We start from the raw sequence: 15,504 nt of genomic DNA, 5'->3' as shown, positions 1-15,504 counted from the left end.
CTTATTTCTCAAGTGCACCTCTCGAATGTATGGAACACACAGTATAAAACAGTGTCAATCAAAATTGGAATTCATTCTTGTACCATTTTCGCTTCCAAATATGAAGACAAGTTTGGGGAAAACACCAAACGTTCTCCTTGTTCATTTAAACACAGTGGAGCACTGTTGGTAATGTCTAGAACATAAGTCACCCATGGAGCCATGCCTGTGCCGATAAAGACTACTGCCCATCATAGCAGCAGTGGAAGAGGACTGATTCACAGGTCTGGTAACTTGCACCAAAACGATGGAACAGAGTAAGAAGGGAGCACTGGGAAACAAAGGTGAGCGAGGCGATGCCAATGTAATTTATGCGTGATCCAGATAATACTGATGGATTGATGGAGCACTGAGACACTTCTGAGCTGCACGGCTGTCTTGCTTCTCCGAGCTTGCATTAGACTTGTAAAAAGCCCCAAAGTGTAGGCTGTGCGGGCTCACACAAATGTGTGTATATGAAGACTTTCTGGAGAGACTATGAAATAGAGATAGGGAGCAAGGGGAGTCAACAAGACCACCGTAGACCCCCTTGCATCACCATGAGCATGCATGTGTGCCTCCCAACACACACACCATCGAATGTATACTGGCCCTGTTGTGTTAACTCAAAGCCATGAATCCCATAAAGGGAATTTCCGATTAATTATGTGCCACCGTTACTGATGGCTGTTGAGGAGAGAGAATGCCTGAGTGAAATAAGATTTTCAGACTCGTAAAACAATCTCACATTGTGCTGCACCCTTCATTGAGGGATATCTCAAGGTACAACTTCATCACCTTCCTGTTTTAGGTTTCAGCGGTAGGAAATATAGCCTATCAACACACAAGTAATACCAACTTGATCAGGAGGTCTACTCCGGAGACATCAACCAACAGACATTTGGAAGGGCTTAGTCCTTCTGAAGCTCAACTGAACGAAGACCCCATGTCACTTGTTACACACAAAGAAATAACCTGTTTGCATCCAGAATTGGTGGTCTCCAGTAGCTGTGTGGTGCAGATATATTCTGTTTATCAACTAATGCCAAACCCTGAGGATTCAGTTTTGAATTGTATCGTAGGTTTCACTTCACTACTACAGAGACAAAATCCATAAACCTGCACCTTAACAACAATAGGTTATCGGCAAGTTTAGAGTTTATTTTCAACCCCTTTCAGCCTTTCAGTACGTCACAATATTAAAAAAAAGACATATTCCACAGTTCAACGAACAGAAGCACACTACAGGCTACAATATAAGGTAAGTACAAAATGTCAACATTATCTACAAGATAATAAGCCTGGGCACTAAGGTATAAGGTGGTATAAGTTTTAGAGGAGAGGATATGTGAATAAAGGCAATAGACTGCTAGGCTAAGAGCCCTCTCGGCCCTCGAAAACTTTTCTCCAATGGATTATTAGGACATTACTGTTGCATGGACGATGCCATGTCTGAACTATGAAATGAAGTATCATATTTTGGACCCACATTTGGCACGTAGGACAAATGGAAGAAAATTCCTTCTACAACACATAATTAGCGCATCTTTGCCCCAAAATTAAGTGTTTTATTTTGGACACTGAAGTCATCTGGAGCCACAGAAGGTGTGACTGGACAGGTCAGCAAACTTGTTCGGGGTACAGCATTTCTGTGACAGGTTTTTATTAATGTTCAGGAAATGTGTAAGATACGCATCTCTGCAAACATGACACTACACAGTCCTTGCTTATTCCACCACTCCTTAATCTGAATCCTTTGAGCTGTATTAAGGTCATATGATCATATGATTCCAGGACATTTGTCTGTCTAGTCATGCCCTTAGCTTATTAGGGTAGCTCTCAAATCTCTTTTACAGCGTTTGTTATGTTTATTCTGTGTACAATTGAGTTTTTAATTGTATGCGCCATATTTTCATAATGTGTTCATCTTAAAATGGTTGGTCTTGGGCTGCTGGTTTCTAACAGAGTATTATTCTGTGTTCTGCAAGAAAAAATGAACACCTCTTTCTTGGTATACTTTGAAGGATTTTTGGCAAACTTCAAATGTTTAACATTTTGGTTCATTCACCCTTGACAGGCCCTGGAATTAGGTCACAACCATTCTTGGAAGAATACAATTTCTGTGCTCGTTTATGTTCTGGCGACGTCAAATTCTTCATATCATATTTTCCCATCTTTGTTTTTTCCTACCAACTCTGGTAAGTGCAGTATGGCTACTGCTTGGGTATGGATAATGCCTGAAATTTCATTTTCTGTGCATATTGCTACTGACTGCACCAGTTTGAGTTTTTCACTTTGGAGATCTTCATGTCCCTCGGCTATGGCTTCACTATGCTCTAAAATGGCCTTAGAGCGATGGGTTGGGGGCAGAACATCCTTTCCCTGGAATGCAGCTGCTATTTCACGTCTCCTGGCTTGCCCCTAAAGCAGCACCATCATTTGGTAAACATTGTATTAAGCCCACTGAACGCTATGTGGCTGGACTGTTAGACCCACAATGTTTTTTTATTGCTCAAAAAATATTTCTAGAATTGTACTCTTAGCCATTGTAATGGAGGCCAAAGTATGGAAGTTACAATTGGTGGAACTTCACAGGCTGAGACAGTATTTTGGTTATTATTGGAGGATAAGCAGCCATGTTTGATTTCCTTTTCTTCCCTGCTTCAGTCTGGCCTGCATTCTGTCCATCAACTGTTGTTTTTGCATTTGTCACCCGAGTGGGACGGGTATGCTTAGACGTGAGTCCCGTGCTCTCCACGCCACTGGAGTCAAGCTATCCTGGCTGATAGCCAGAAACCATTCCTAGGATGCTTGATTCCAGTCCAGGGAAGACATGGCTTGGCAGTTCGGGCTGGACTGTTCCCATGAGGCACAGGGTCAAGGCTGATTTGCATATAGCCATGTCTGACCTGGGGGGGGTGTGGAGTGCAAAAAAAACGAGGAATTTAGGCCCAGATCTCTGTACTGGGGTGAATGTATGACATTGTTCTGCATTCTGCCCATCAACTGTTGTTTTTGCATCAGTCTGGTCTGATGGCCCCCTTTCTCCCTTGATGAGTCCATCCCTCTCTTTCCCTCTCTTCTAGATATAGCACAGCTAACGTGATGACTCTGAACTTGCAGTGCAATCTCTGGTGCTCGCCAACATAGAAGTAAAAAATTTGCTTCTACATAGCTTACACAACACAACACTTGGTCTGCTAAAAAGTATTCCAACGTCGGATCACACCACCCTTCCATAGTCTGCGTCTTCCTCTGGAAGCTCTTACTGATTTCCAGATATTGGACATTTCTTGCACAGCCATTAACTTCCGCCAGTTGTCCCACCAAACGACAACCTATTACTGAAGGCTCTAAATGCTTTAAGTGGCAAACAGTTTGGCATCTAAACGCAACCAAGACAAACATCAGAGTGGTAAAAATATGCATCCCATTCGCATGGCGTTAGCTCTACTTTCCGGAATATGTTGAAAATTCTCTATGGCTGGAACAGCCAGAGCGAAACATGTGTCGGCAGAATAGACATGCACTCTTTAGTGTTGAGTCAGGGTATTGACCTATTTGGATCTCAGGAATCATTTTTGATGAAGTGGTATGGATCCCACAAACAATCCATAAAAAAACAGGCTAAAATCACCACTTGTCTGAAGTTTAAAACAATCTAACCCCACGGAGTAGGAAGGTCACTCCCAGTGAGTTGTAAGCACCTCCCTGCAGCTTTGCAATACCATTACTCAGTAGTGGCAGTGCCGCCCTAATTACCAGCTACAGACCCTTTGCACTGCTTAGTTCTAGACAGAGACCCTCTTCAAACTGTGAGAAGCTCAAATATCACAATCACGCCTATGAGAAACTCCACTTTAATTTATAGAGTGGCTGAATCTGCGATCCACACCCCTCTCCCCCCCCCCCCCCCCCCCCCCCGACAAAAACACTGGAAGAGCACGACTGGCGCAAGATTAAACGGAGAGTCAGCGAACGCTGAGCTTCACTAGAGATCCCTTTGATGGCTCAGGACTCAAGATCAATTCCCATCAAAAGCAGATGCGTGCGCCTACAGCCTTTGTCTCAAAAAGAGACACCAACTGCTGCCCCAGATGCACTGCTGAGAACAAGCCCGAGTTACTGTGGCGCTTACAGCACATTTGCAAACGCGCGCTGTGCTAGGAGCTGTGAAAATATCCCCTAAATGTTCCAATTGTGTAAAGTTGAGGCGCAGTAAACCAGACAGAAGCAATATGATATTGCAAATATAATCAGGAACTAGTTCCCACCCCCCTTATGCATCACCCCCATGCACTGCCCAGTAGGCACGGCACATTTTACTTGAAATATTACGATATAACATACGATAATATAAAACATCTATTGTCTGTTCTCTGAATCACATTATCTCAGCTTGTACCAGCGAGGCCATCTATTTAGCTCGATGGGGAAGATGGTGGGGGCACAGCACAGGCAAATGAGCACACGAATAAACCCACCGTTCATCACATTCAACTGCATAACTCTTATAAACGTTTGTTCAGAATATAAAAGAATTGGGCATAGACGAGACTTAAGATGAACCAACCGTGTTAAGCATTTTAACTAATGTATGAAACCTAACATTAGGCTTAATTTCCCCCAAAATACATAACGCGATTTAAAATGTTTTCTGAAAATCAGTGGTGCGGTTAGTGAGTTCATAAACTAACTTTATCACAGAAAAACGAGCTCTACGTTGTCTCCCTGTTGTCTATAGAAAAGATATCAGGTCATTTAATTGTTTCCCTCCTCTGATTGGCTTCTTCAATTCTTATATAGCGTCACGGTCTCTGACCGAGGCTATGTTGCATACATTATTTTTAAATAATATAGATTTATTAAGGAAATTTGGAAAAGGGGGAGCCGTTTTCCCACTGAACACTCATAGCAAGCAATAGAAACCACTGCAACAGAGCGCTGAGTAAGCACTGTGACTGAATTGAATGGTTAGAGACAAAAAAAAAACACCTGGCATTTAAATCGTGTCCTCGCGCATTTGAACTGAAACATCAGGAAAACTCCATGTGCCGGTACCCTCAGCAAGTTTGCGAAGAAAACTAGTTGAGCAAGAAAATCTCCAAAACATGTTTTTTCCCACTCTGAGCTCTGATAGAATCAGTGAGGCGGGGGTTGTATTTTTCCACGCAATGACCGGGGTTTTTGGTGAGAATGTCCTTGGGGTCGCTTTTGGGGTTGCAGATGGGTGATTTTCGGGAGGCACAGGGGGGTGTGGGGGCTGTTTATTCGGGGAGCGGGGGCTCTTTCTGTGGCTGCCATGCAGCACTTCCTCCTCCCGCAGCCCCCATCTTTCTTTTCTCTCTCCCTGCTCGGAGGGAGGGAGTGAGAGAGAGAGGGCAGCTCTCGGCTCCAGCCAAAGCGCTAAATTTAAAAACCACCACCACCAAAAAAATTAAGCGAGAGCAGGAGTCCGCGCGGCGCCCGGGGGACGGGGAGGACCCGGGGGCGGCCTGCAGCCCGAGCTCCGGCGTGCAATGGCTCCCAGGCAGGCGGGAGTGGGGGCGCGGGGGGCCCCTGCTCCGGTGCGGGGGTGCACCGCAGACCTGGGATCCTGAGGGGAAGCCTGCCCTGTCCGCCCGCGTCCTTCTAGGACTGGAGGATGCATGTCCCCCCTCCGGCTCCCCCGCCCGGCTCACCATTTCCTGACTTTCTCGATGGCTGCCATGACCCGCTTGATGTCATCTTTCGCCCGGCTGCGGGTCTCCGCCCGCACCGACCGTCCGGACATGGTGCGCCCGCTCTGTGCCGCCGCCGCTGGGTGAGGGGTGCGGGCAGCCGCGGCCGGTGCCTCTCGCTCTCTCTCTCCGGCGCACGCACCGCACTCACTCACACACAAAGCCTGGAAGTGCTGCTGCTCCCGCGCCTGCGCCCCGGCTCTGCTGCTGCTCACACTGCATGCAGGCCCTGGGCAGGAATCGCACGCACTGCAGGCCTGAGCAGGAATCACAGGGAAGACAAGGCAGGAGCCGGGCACTGCAGGCCTGAGGAGGACTCTGAGCACACAGCAGGAACCACACACTGCAAGCAGGAGAGGAGGAAGGAGGCATGAGTCTTACACTGCAGGCCGTTGCTGAAATAACACTGCATACAGGAAGCGGTCCAAGATCACACACTGCAAACTGGAGGGGGACATGAGCCGTACACTGCAGGCTGTGGCAGAAATAACACACTGCATACAGGGGTGGACTGAAGATCACACACTGCAAACAGGAGGAAGGGAGGTATGAGCCTGGAGTGGTTCGCAGGGAGGGTGGGACTTGGGTCAAATTCAGGCACACCTCCACTTCTTCTCATGGGCCTCTCCTCTCGCCAGCTGGACATCGGATCTATGGGCAAACAGTTCCTGTGGGGCACATCGCTTCCTCTCCTCTCTTGGCAGGCTTCCAGGTCTCAGGCAGATCTACAGCTCACTAGTTTGGTATGTAGACTTCAGTAGATGTCCCCTTACCTCCAGGAGACTGGTTGTCAGAGTCGGACTGAACAGACAATAGGCCCGAGCACCAAAATAAAAGTGCTCCCCATTAATTTGAATGGCATGTTTGCAAATTGGTGTAGTTTTTAACTTGTAAAGACAGCTTGCAAGGTCTGAAGATAGTATATGCAAAAAAAACTGTAAAGGTCGCTCATTCCCCTTCCTACATTGCATCCAAGACATGGAACAACCTCCCTCAACACATCAGAGCCCCTTCCTCACTTCTTGAATTCTGGAAGAAGCTGAAGATCTGGCACTTCGTATAAAAACCTGGAGGACCACACACCTAAGCACCTGCCTAAGCGCCTAGTTACCCTCCCGGGTGATTTGTGAGCTATACAAACCACCATGACATAGCATAACTGAACATGAGTGTGAGCTTGCTGCAGGTAATGTTTGTTTTAATGTCGGAGACATCAACATAATAAACGGGTCCAGCACACCATAAAACAGACCCTCAAACAGCCAAAATACTGGCCCACACACTGGCCTGTCTGTCTGTCGAGCACTGCTTTGGTTGCCCTATAGGACAGTCTGACAGCCCTGGCTCACAGCAGCTCTCCTAATACTTTGCAGAGTATCCCCATCATTGGTGAGCGAAGAAGCTTTCAACTGGAACAAAGTGGAAATGTGTGGGTCCCCAGGAACCTGTCTAATTCGGTTCTGTTTTACATTTCATTTTCTGTGTGCAGTGTACACAGAGCCTTTATGTAAGGTGACGGCTTTCCCTGCAGGTAGTGATTTGACAGGATCCTAGGAGGAGTACGCACAACATGAGCACAATAGGTGTGAAGCTGTGCACCTGTCTGTCATTAGCCTTCCTGGAGTAACCAGTCGAGGAAAACAGAAGGACCACCTCTTCCCAGAAGCATTGCACTGTAACAGCTGAATCTGCGGGCTCACCCCCATGCCCCAATCATCAACCAAATGGCAGTGAATAGAAATAACTAATTAACCATCACCTGCTAAAAATCCTACTATAGAATGTCTAAAGGGAGCTATGTCTCCATTCCTACAGATTTCAGTGTCTGGGCCTCACACTGTAGATCAGGGATGTAGGCCATACACTGAGCCAGTTTTATCATTGGTGGCACTCGGTGCGTCAATCTATGTTGGCCGCCTCCCCCCATCACCTCCTTCACAGATTGCCTCACTACCACCCTCCAATGAAGCCCCTCACCTCTCTTTACATTTATATCTTACAACACGACTCATCCCAATGTACAGTGTCAGAGCACTTGATATCACAAACATATAGAGAGGCAATGAGTCCTACAAGTGTGTAAATTAATGTATAGGAAATGCTACTGAAGACATAGAGTAATACAATGTGTAGGAGTCACATGTCATCCATACTGGTAGGTATTATATGTTAAGAGTGCTTGGTCTGGAGAAATGAAGGGCAGGTTTACTAAGTTTTCCCGTAATGTAATAACCAATTTTGCTGCATTGCTTGAGCAGGAGAGAGCATTTCTATGTTATACACTGTGCTTTGCAGCAGGAACATTAACCCTATACCCTACTTTATCATGAGTCAAAACTATGAGTACACAAAGCAACCCTCTTCAAGTGCATTAACCCCCAGAATGATCATCCCATTGTACACATCCCCAGAAAAATGCTGGGCACACAAATATCTGCATGCTGCACCTACCTTGCCTAAGTTTGTCATGGAAAGGGTGCCCTGAGCCTGGAGCCCAGTGTGGTGGCACAAGACGCACCACCCTAATTAGCACTGGCCATACACTTCAGGGGAGGCTGTATCATGATCTCCATCTTTTGCCATTTCAAGCCAAAGGCAATTTAAAAAGGATACCACTGCCTTCAGCATTCACACTCCTGCCAACAATAGGGTTTCCTCCTTCTATTAACATACACACACGCAGGGATGTCAGCAGAGGGTCTAGGCATGCCCTAAGCAGAACTCTACACAAGCGTGCCTGTAGTCATCATGCCCACGCTTTCAGAGGGTAAAAAGTCCTGTCCAGTGCTATGAATTCATAAACGGTATGCTGCCATCCCTGCTCAAATTACATGCCCCAGTGACATAGATGGCAATCTTGTATCACTGGAGTGTATGATTTTGGCACCCATCCTAAGAGCTGGGCCCTGGGTCTCATGGTCAATTTTGGGCCGGGTATTGGAAACACACTTAGGTTTTCCTTTGTGCTGGTGCCAAAAGAAAATCAGGATACCATTTTCACATGCAGTTGGGTTACTCAGGGCAGGGGTGCATGTCAGTTTACCATGCAGAGAACATGTCGATCCTAATACACACACTGCTGGCCCGGAGCAAGAACAGCACTCTATATACAGTTGGCAAGCAGAAGCTGCAAACTGCAGGCCTCAAGCAGAATTAACTCATCAGTACCGAAGACTGGAAGAGCCAGTTGGTGCACAGGAGCAGGAATAACACCCTGTCAGAACCAGTGATGGGGCGATAGGGATGTAGGGGTTACTGGGCCACAAGCCTGTAGGTTGGAGCCTTTTACCACTGATGTCCCAGGGCCTAATCTACTGGGGAGCTTCAAACTGGGCACCAAGTACACGCTTTCCGCACTTAAGGGGCGCAAGGATGAGCAGTGCAAGGTTACTCAGGGAGGAAATGTGGTGGTAAAGGCTCAGCACTCAAACAGGCAGGCAACGGACACTTCAAGTACTGTCCAGCCCAGTGTTTTTTTGATTGAAAAGGGGTTCTTCAATCGCACACCTAGAGGTAATACTACACAAAATAAACGTTAACCAGTTACAAGATTCTGAGAATGGTGCTAAGGGATTTGAAACACTCAAAAATATTCATGCATAAATCTGGCATAGGTGCAAGCTCACTGTAACAGGTGCAAGCAGCTTCTCTGGTTCTATGAATTATAGGCTTGTCCATATGTACTCACTTTGACACTGGATTCAAGCTAGCCTGTCTGATGAGGGGTGTTACCCCGAAATTGGTCCGAGGATGCTTATTTACGGTCCAGGGAAGACCTGGCTTGGAAGTTCGGGCTGGACTGTTCCCATGAGTTGCGGGGTCAAGACTGATTTGGATATGGCTGGGTCTGAACCGGGGTGGCGAAGTGAGCTAAAGAATGATGATGGATTCAACCCAGATCTGTGACTGGGGGTGAGTGTCTGAAAAGTTTCAGCACTCCGTCCATCATCTCCTTGTGTTTGTTTTGTTCTCCCAAAGTTGGCAGTGTATGCCCGAACGTGGGTCTCTTGTTCACTTTGCCCCTGGGTTCAAGCTAGCCAGGCTGATGAGGGGTGTTACTCCGAAACCAGTCCCAGGATGCCTGTTTCCGGTCCAGGGAAGACCTGGCTTGGCAGTTCAGGATGGACTGTTCCCATGAGGTGCAGGGTCAAGACTGATTTGCATATGGCTGGGTCTGAACTGGGGTGGCGAAGTGAGCTAAAGAACGATGATGGATTCAACCCATATCTGTGACTGGGGGGGTGAGTGTCTGAAAAGTTTCAGCGCTCCGTCCCGCATCTCCTTGTGTTTACAAATTTGTCTGATTCCCAAGGTTGTTTGGACAATTCAGTCCAGTTGAGTTAACTAACCCTCTGGAATTTTAGCAGAGAGAGGCACAGGAAATGTTCAAGTTCATATGGCTCAAGTTACTTGGCGGATCAGGTGCTTGGAACAGTCATGCTCGCACCACCGACTATTGTGGTCTGATGGCACTTTAGCCTCCAACTTTTGGCATTGGTGCTTGAGAATGGTGGCTCCGGGTGAGAACAGTGCAGGCCGAGCAGCACTCCAAGGTCACACACCAAAATGAATCCTTTCAGTGGGGTAGTCTTGAGTCTTCGATAGCAAGTCTCAATATCACATCAGAGTCCGCACTAGTTATCCGGCCTCTGGCAAATTACAGTCACAACATTATCACTCTGGCTGACACATACTGAGGTCATAAGATGATTTGGCTCCTGTGGCTTGTTGTGGAAAGTCATAGGGAGGCTGGGAGACCTGGTCCAGACTCAGGTTGGCACAGGTTACTCTCCCCAGTTCAGTCCACTTCTTCTAGGCTCTTCCGCACTCCAGGCACAGGGGCTGAGCTCCTCCTCGGACATCTCTTCCTGCAGGATTAGGTGTTCCTTCCAATCTCTTAGCCGGCCAAACCACAGGCAGATCCTCAGCTGCCCAGCAAGATGCTCAGGCTTCAGATGATGTCCTCTCATCTCTGGGACACTGGCTATCAAAGATACAGCACTATATTTAAGCAGTCCTTTAAGTAGTGTACGGGTCACTCCCTTCTTTGCTCAGTGAAGAACCTGGAACTGCAACTAAGTGAGATGGTTAGTGTTCCACTTTTATACCAGTGTTCCAGACAGGGAATGTTGATCCCCCTGTCAATGTCTGAGAGAAAGTGGCTCTATATATACTGGACCAAAGTAAGGTACAGTGTGTATAGAGACTACAACCCCCGAGGTATAATAGAGGTTAAAGTCAGGGCTGACCTTACTCTCCAAAGTGGTAGATTGGCCGAGCAGTAAGGCAGTACCAGAGGGCAGTGTAAAGCATTTCTTGTACACACTCAGTCAGCAAAAGGTTTCACACACTCAAGGACTAAACTCCAGGCCAACTGTTTTTATATCAAAAGATATAGTTGTTTTATTTTTAGAACCAACATGTGTCAAAATATACTTTTCTCAATATGAGTGATCTCAGATAATTACTTTGCAGAAAGGTAATAAACTTTGTAAACACAATAGGGACAGGGGTTGCAGTGGGCAACACAATTCTAAACACAATTTAACATTGAGCTCAATGGGTTTTTCTACATAAATGCAGTTGATTACTTTATAGATTACTTTTGTAACTACAGGACTGGATCCTAGATTCAGTCCTGGGGTCTAAGCTGAAAACAGTTTACTAAAAACGTTTTGGTTACTACAATGATTTTTAAAGAATATAAAGGTATTTCAAAAGTTGACACTTAGAAACTTTTCAGTGAAAAACTAGCATTGTTATCCTGTGGAAGGAAATTCAAGTCACCGGTAAAGTAGGTTCTCGTTGGGAGGCGCTAGGGGGCGCACAGCGTAATGGCTGGGTGAGATCGCAGCTCCGCAGGGTGGCCACAAACATTGCAGGATTTGAGACACCCAATGCCCGAAATTAGCAGACCAAAACATTGGAAAGTGAATAGAAAAGTGCCGAGAATGATGTGCGCTGACAGGGCTGATCGGTGAAAGATGGAAAATAAAGTTTTTTTTAACAACAAATGCTGGAAGCGCCAGGAGAATAAAATGGCGGCCATGAAACGCGAGACGACCGGTGTACTACAATTTGGACTTTGAAAACGCTGCTGAATACTCTCATCTGGCCTCGCGAGGAAGAGCGTTGCACTGATGAAACCCCAATGCAGCGACTACAAAGCGGTAAGCTAAAGATCACGCACCACGAAGTATTGTGATGTTAGGAACTACACCGGCAGGGTCGGACAAAATGGCGGCGCCCGTAACGCTGGGACTCCCGCATACTGAGCGGTACAATCGGCTCTGCGCTGCGACCTGGGAGGGCGAATGTACAATACTATGAACCATACCTCTATTGGTGAACAACACCACTAACAGAACGCGGCACATATGAACTATCAAGGGGCACTGAACCTACATTGCCGTCATGGATTAGCATGCACTGTTAATGTGCGCTCTGTATACACCGTAATGCTGTGCTGGATGTGTGACGAATACTGATATCTGACATCTGAAGGGATGCTGGACTGCTGATGTCCGCTATGTCACGACTACCATGTGCCTTCCCAGGTTATCTGCTGACTGATGGTGGTTGTCGTTATTCACTGATGCTGTACGTTGTGTGCTATGCTATACTGGAGCCTATCGGCTGTACTACTCCCCCCTTTTTTTTTTTTATGAACCGTGACCCTGCTGTACAATGCTAACCGCCTTATATGTTGACCAGTACCCCTAATTGCAATGTATACTGCCCAGTGTGAAGAACGCTCTCCTTTACTTTTTTGACTATAACATTGTGCCTTCTACTCTTGTAACCAATCTGTATGTGCACCACTGTATGGTTTTGCTCTAATAAAAGTTTTGGGAAAAAAAAAAAAAAAAAAAACCTATCAAGGGGCAAACGCGACATATGGGACTGATGCACAACTATCGATACCAAGAAGCTAAAGGCATATAGAAACGGACTACCTCACAGCGCGGAGTCCTAATAAAGTTAGTACAACAGGTGTGCCGCTTACGACCTGCTAAAGTAGTGGAGGCATTGGAGACTGCTATCGGTGAGCCGAGGGAGGAGTGGCGAGAACCGGGACCCCAGACAGAAGTGCGAAACACCGACGGCATAACTATACAGAACACTCTTGGCGCCACAACGGCGACGCATAACAGGCAGACTAGATCTGCGGCACGCGTCTCCATAATTGCAGGACCGACAGTGGCCGCCATGGTGCGACCGGACAAGCAACAACCAAAGATAACGTTTGAGGCAAAAAAGGCGCCAAAAACAACTGAAGGACAGACTGACGGCGAAACCATCACAGAACAAGCAGCAAGTAGCAATATGGAAAAAATATTGCAAGCCATACAGTCAAACCTGCAGGATATAAATGGGAAATTAGACCATTTGACCTGTCGTATGGACAGCATGGCGACCAAAATGGAAAAGCACGGCGAAAGGCTGGAGACGGCCGAAACGCGAATATCAGAGGTGGAAGACGAGGCGCGCGCGACTACAAGCAAGTGTGCTGGCATGGAACGAGTTCTGGACGTCATAAAGGCCAAAGCGGAGGAATTGGAAGCGCGATCAAGGCGCAATAACGTTCGTATAGCGGGGCTGCCAGAAACAACAGACACAGGCCGCATGGAGCAGTACGTGGAGAAATTATGTACAGACATATTTGGAGAGGAAGCAGTATCGCCGATCTTCATAGTCGAGAGGGCGCACCGGACACTTGCGCCTAAACCACCAGTGGGAGCTACACCAAGACCAATTGAAGCACAAATTTTGAATTACAGAGACCGAGATAACATATTGAGACTAGCACTAGAAAAAGGAACGATAACACATCAAGGAAACAAACTTGAATTCTACCCGGATCATACTGTGGCGGTACAACAAGCACAAACAGAATTTTCAGCGGTAAAAGCAAAATTGCGTAACCTACAAGTAAACTATGCTATGCTGTACCCGGCCCATCTGAAAGTCACATGGGAAGGGAAATCCATACTTTTGACGAGTCCCAAAGCAGCACAAGACTTTGTAAAAAGAATATCGAAACAGAATAAGACAGCAGAGAGAAGAGACCAGCAACAGGAATCTGACTGAGCGGTCGATAGCAGGCAATAATATGCATGGACAGATTGCGGTAAGGTTTAATATTGGTAATGCAGGGAAGGATATTGTTCTCCCGGTGGTGGACTATGGAGGGGACACCAACGGGGTATACACACAATATACGGAACACAAGAGTCGACCCTGTTGTACTTTATACGGAATGATCTCCTCTGAGAATAGCCTTGCCTAATGAAGCAAAAAACGCTAAGGGGAAGATACGTATACACCTCTGGATTTATAGCTGGGACAATGAGACTGTGAGGGATTCGCCCCGACCCAACCCAAGATGGTCGCCGGGCTGGACCCAACCGGAAGTGGAGTTGGCGTTCCAGTTGTCCACAAACAATCAGGCCGTGCAACGTCCGCTTTGTGGACACAAATGGCCGAGGATGCAGAGCCGATGCGAGAGGAGCAGGAGCGGGAGACAGACGACCGAGAGGAGAACAGTGAGGACGCCCCGAGGAGGAGAGACCGAGGAGAAGACGCCGACAAGAGCGATGAGAACAGCGAGGACGCCACGAGAGAGCGACCAAGCCGAAGATGCCAAAATGACCCCAGAGAACGCGAGCGAGACCGGCCCCCTGAGGGAACCAGAGGCGGCGGTATCTCACGATACCACGGTCACCGGGGACCGTGGCAACAGGCGAGTGACGGGGGAGACTGGGTATTTGTTTAAAGGGTGGTGGACGAGCCGCCTGAGCACCTCACTGTGTCGCTAGCACGATACTCCCCCACTTAGACACTCCACTGTTAGGGACCGGTTTAAGGTGTGCACACATCCCCTTCCCTGAGTGTACAGAGTGAATTCAGAGACCCAGACGCTTGTGTTTTCTTTCCTTTCCTTTTCTCCCCCCCCCCTTGGTTCTGGAGGCCGGTCCACATCCTCAACTCCGTGAAGCCAAGCCCAACCCGAAGAAGGGATCAAGAACCAAGACCTTGTTTGGGACACCTATTTCATTTGCACCTGACTTCCCATGTAGTACATGGACTTTTAGTTTGTTTCCTTTCTGATGCAGTGACTGTACAACTGAACCCTTCGTGCTTGTGTGAAGGGTGTTACTTTGTTCATGAGCCAACCAGAGCACGTAAAACCAAAAAGAAGCAATAAAGCTGGTAAACCCTACCCCCAGACTCGCTCATATCTCCATTTACCTAGGGACCGTGACGGAATCCCCGACAGTGGTGTCAGAAGTGGGATTTCGACCGCGATATCGCTGTCGGACCCTAACAATATGGAGACCATAGTCAACCAACTGGCGGAAGGGCAGCGCCACCTACAATTGATGGTGGAAGAGCAGGGAAAACAAGCCCAGAAGGACCGAGAGGAGCTACACACGGCTCTCAGGGATCAGGCTTCCTTACTGGTTAACAATCAACAAGTACAGGATATGGCCATACTACGTTTATCGGATGTCGTGGCCAATGCAAGGGTCCATCCCAACATACCCAGTGCCGTACTACAAAAGTGTCAAACAGGCGATGATCCTGATTTTTTTTTTGTAAACTTTGAAAGGGTGGCCACCACTGCTGCCTGGCCTCCCGAGCGATGGGGACAGTATGTTGCCCCCTCACTGTCCGGGGAATTGCAGGCGGCCTACCAGGCTGCTAACCCTGATGGAAGCACGCCCTATTCGGATATCAAAAGAACAATCCTGGAAAGATTGGG

At 47.4% G+C, this 15,504-nt stretch overlaps 1 protein-coding gene across 1 annotated transcript in view; it reads right to left on the bottom strand.

Moving 5' to 3' along the window:
• Window positions 1-6,279, bottom strand: part of BCL7A (BAF chromatin remodeling complex subunit BCL7A) — a 107,185-nt gene extending 100,906 nt beyond the window's left edge. The window contains exon 1 of the mRNA XM_078667547.1: window positions 5,700-6,279. Coding sequence (XP_078523673.1) covers window positions 5,700-5,791 — 92 coding nt within the window. The 5' untranslated portion in view covers window positions 5,792-6,279. The remainder of the gene's footprint in view (window positions 1-5,699) is intronic.
• Window positions 6,280-15,504: the final 9,225 nt, after the last annotated feature.

This window comes from Lissotriton helveticus, chromosome 11 (assembly GCF_964261635.1).
Source record: "Lissotriton helveticus chromosome 11, aLisHel1.1, whole genome shotgun sequence".
Taxonomy (NCBI): Eukaryota; Metazoa; Chordata; class Amphibia; order Caudata; family Salamandridae; genus Lissotriton; species Lissotriton helveticus.
The sequence above is the reverse complement of the archived record's forward strand: the minus strand, read 5'-3'. Positions and strand labels throughout refer to the sequence as shown.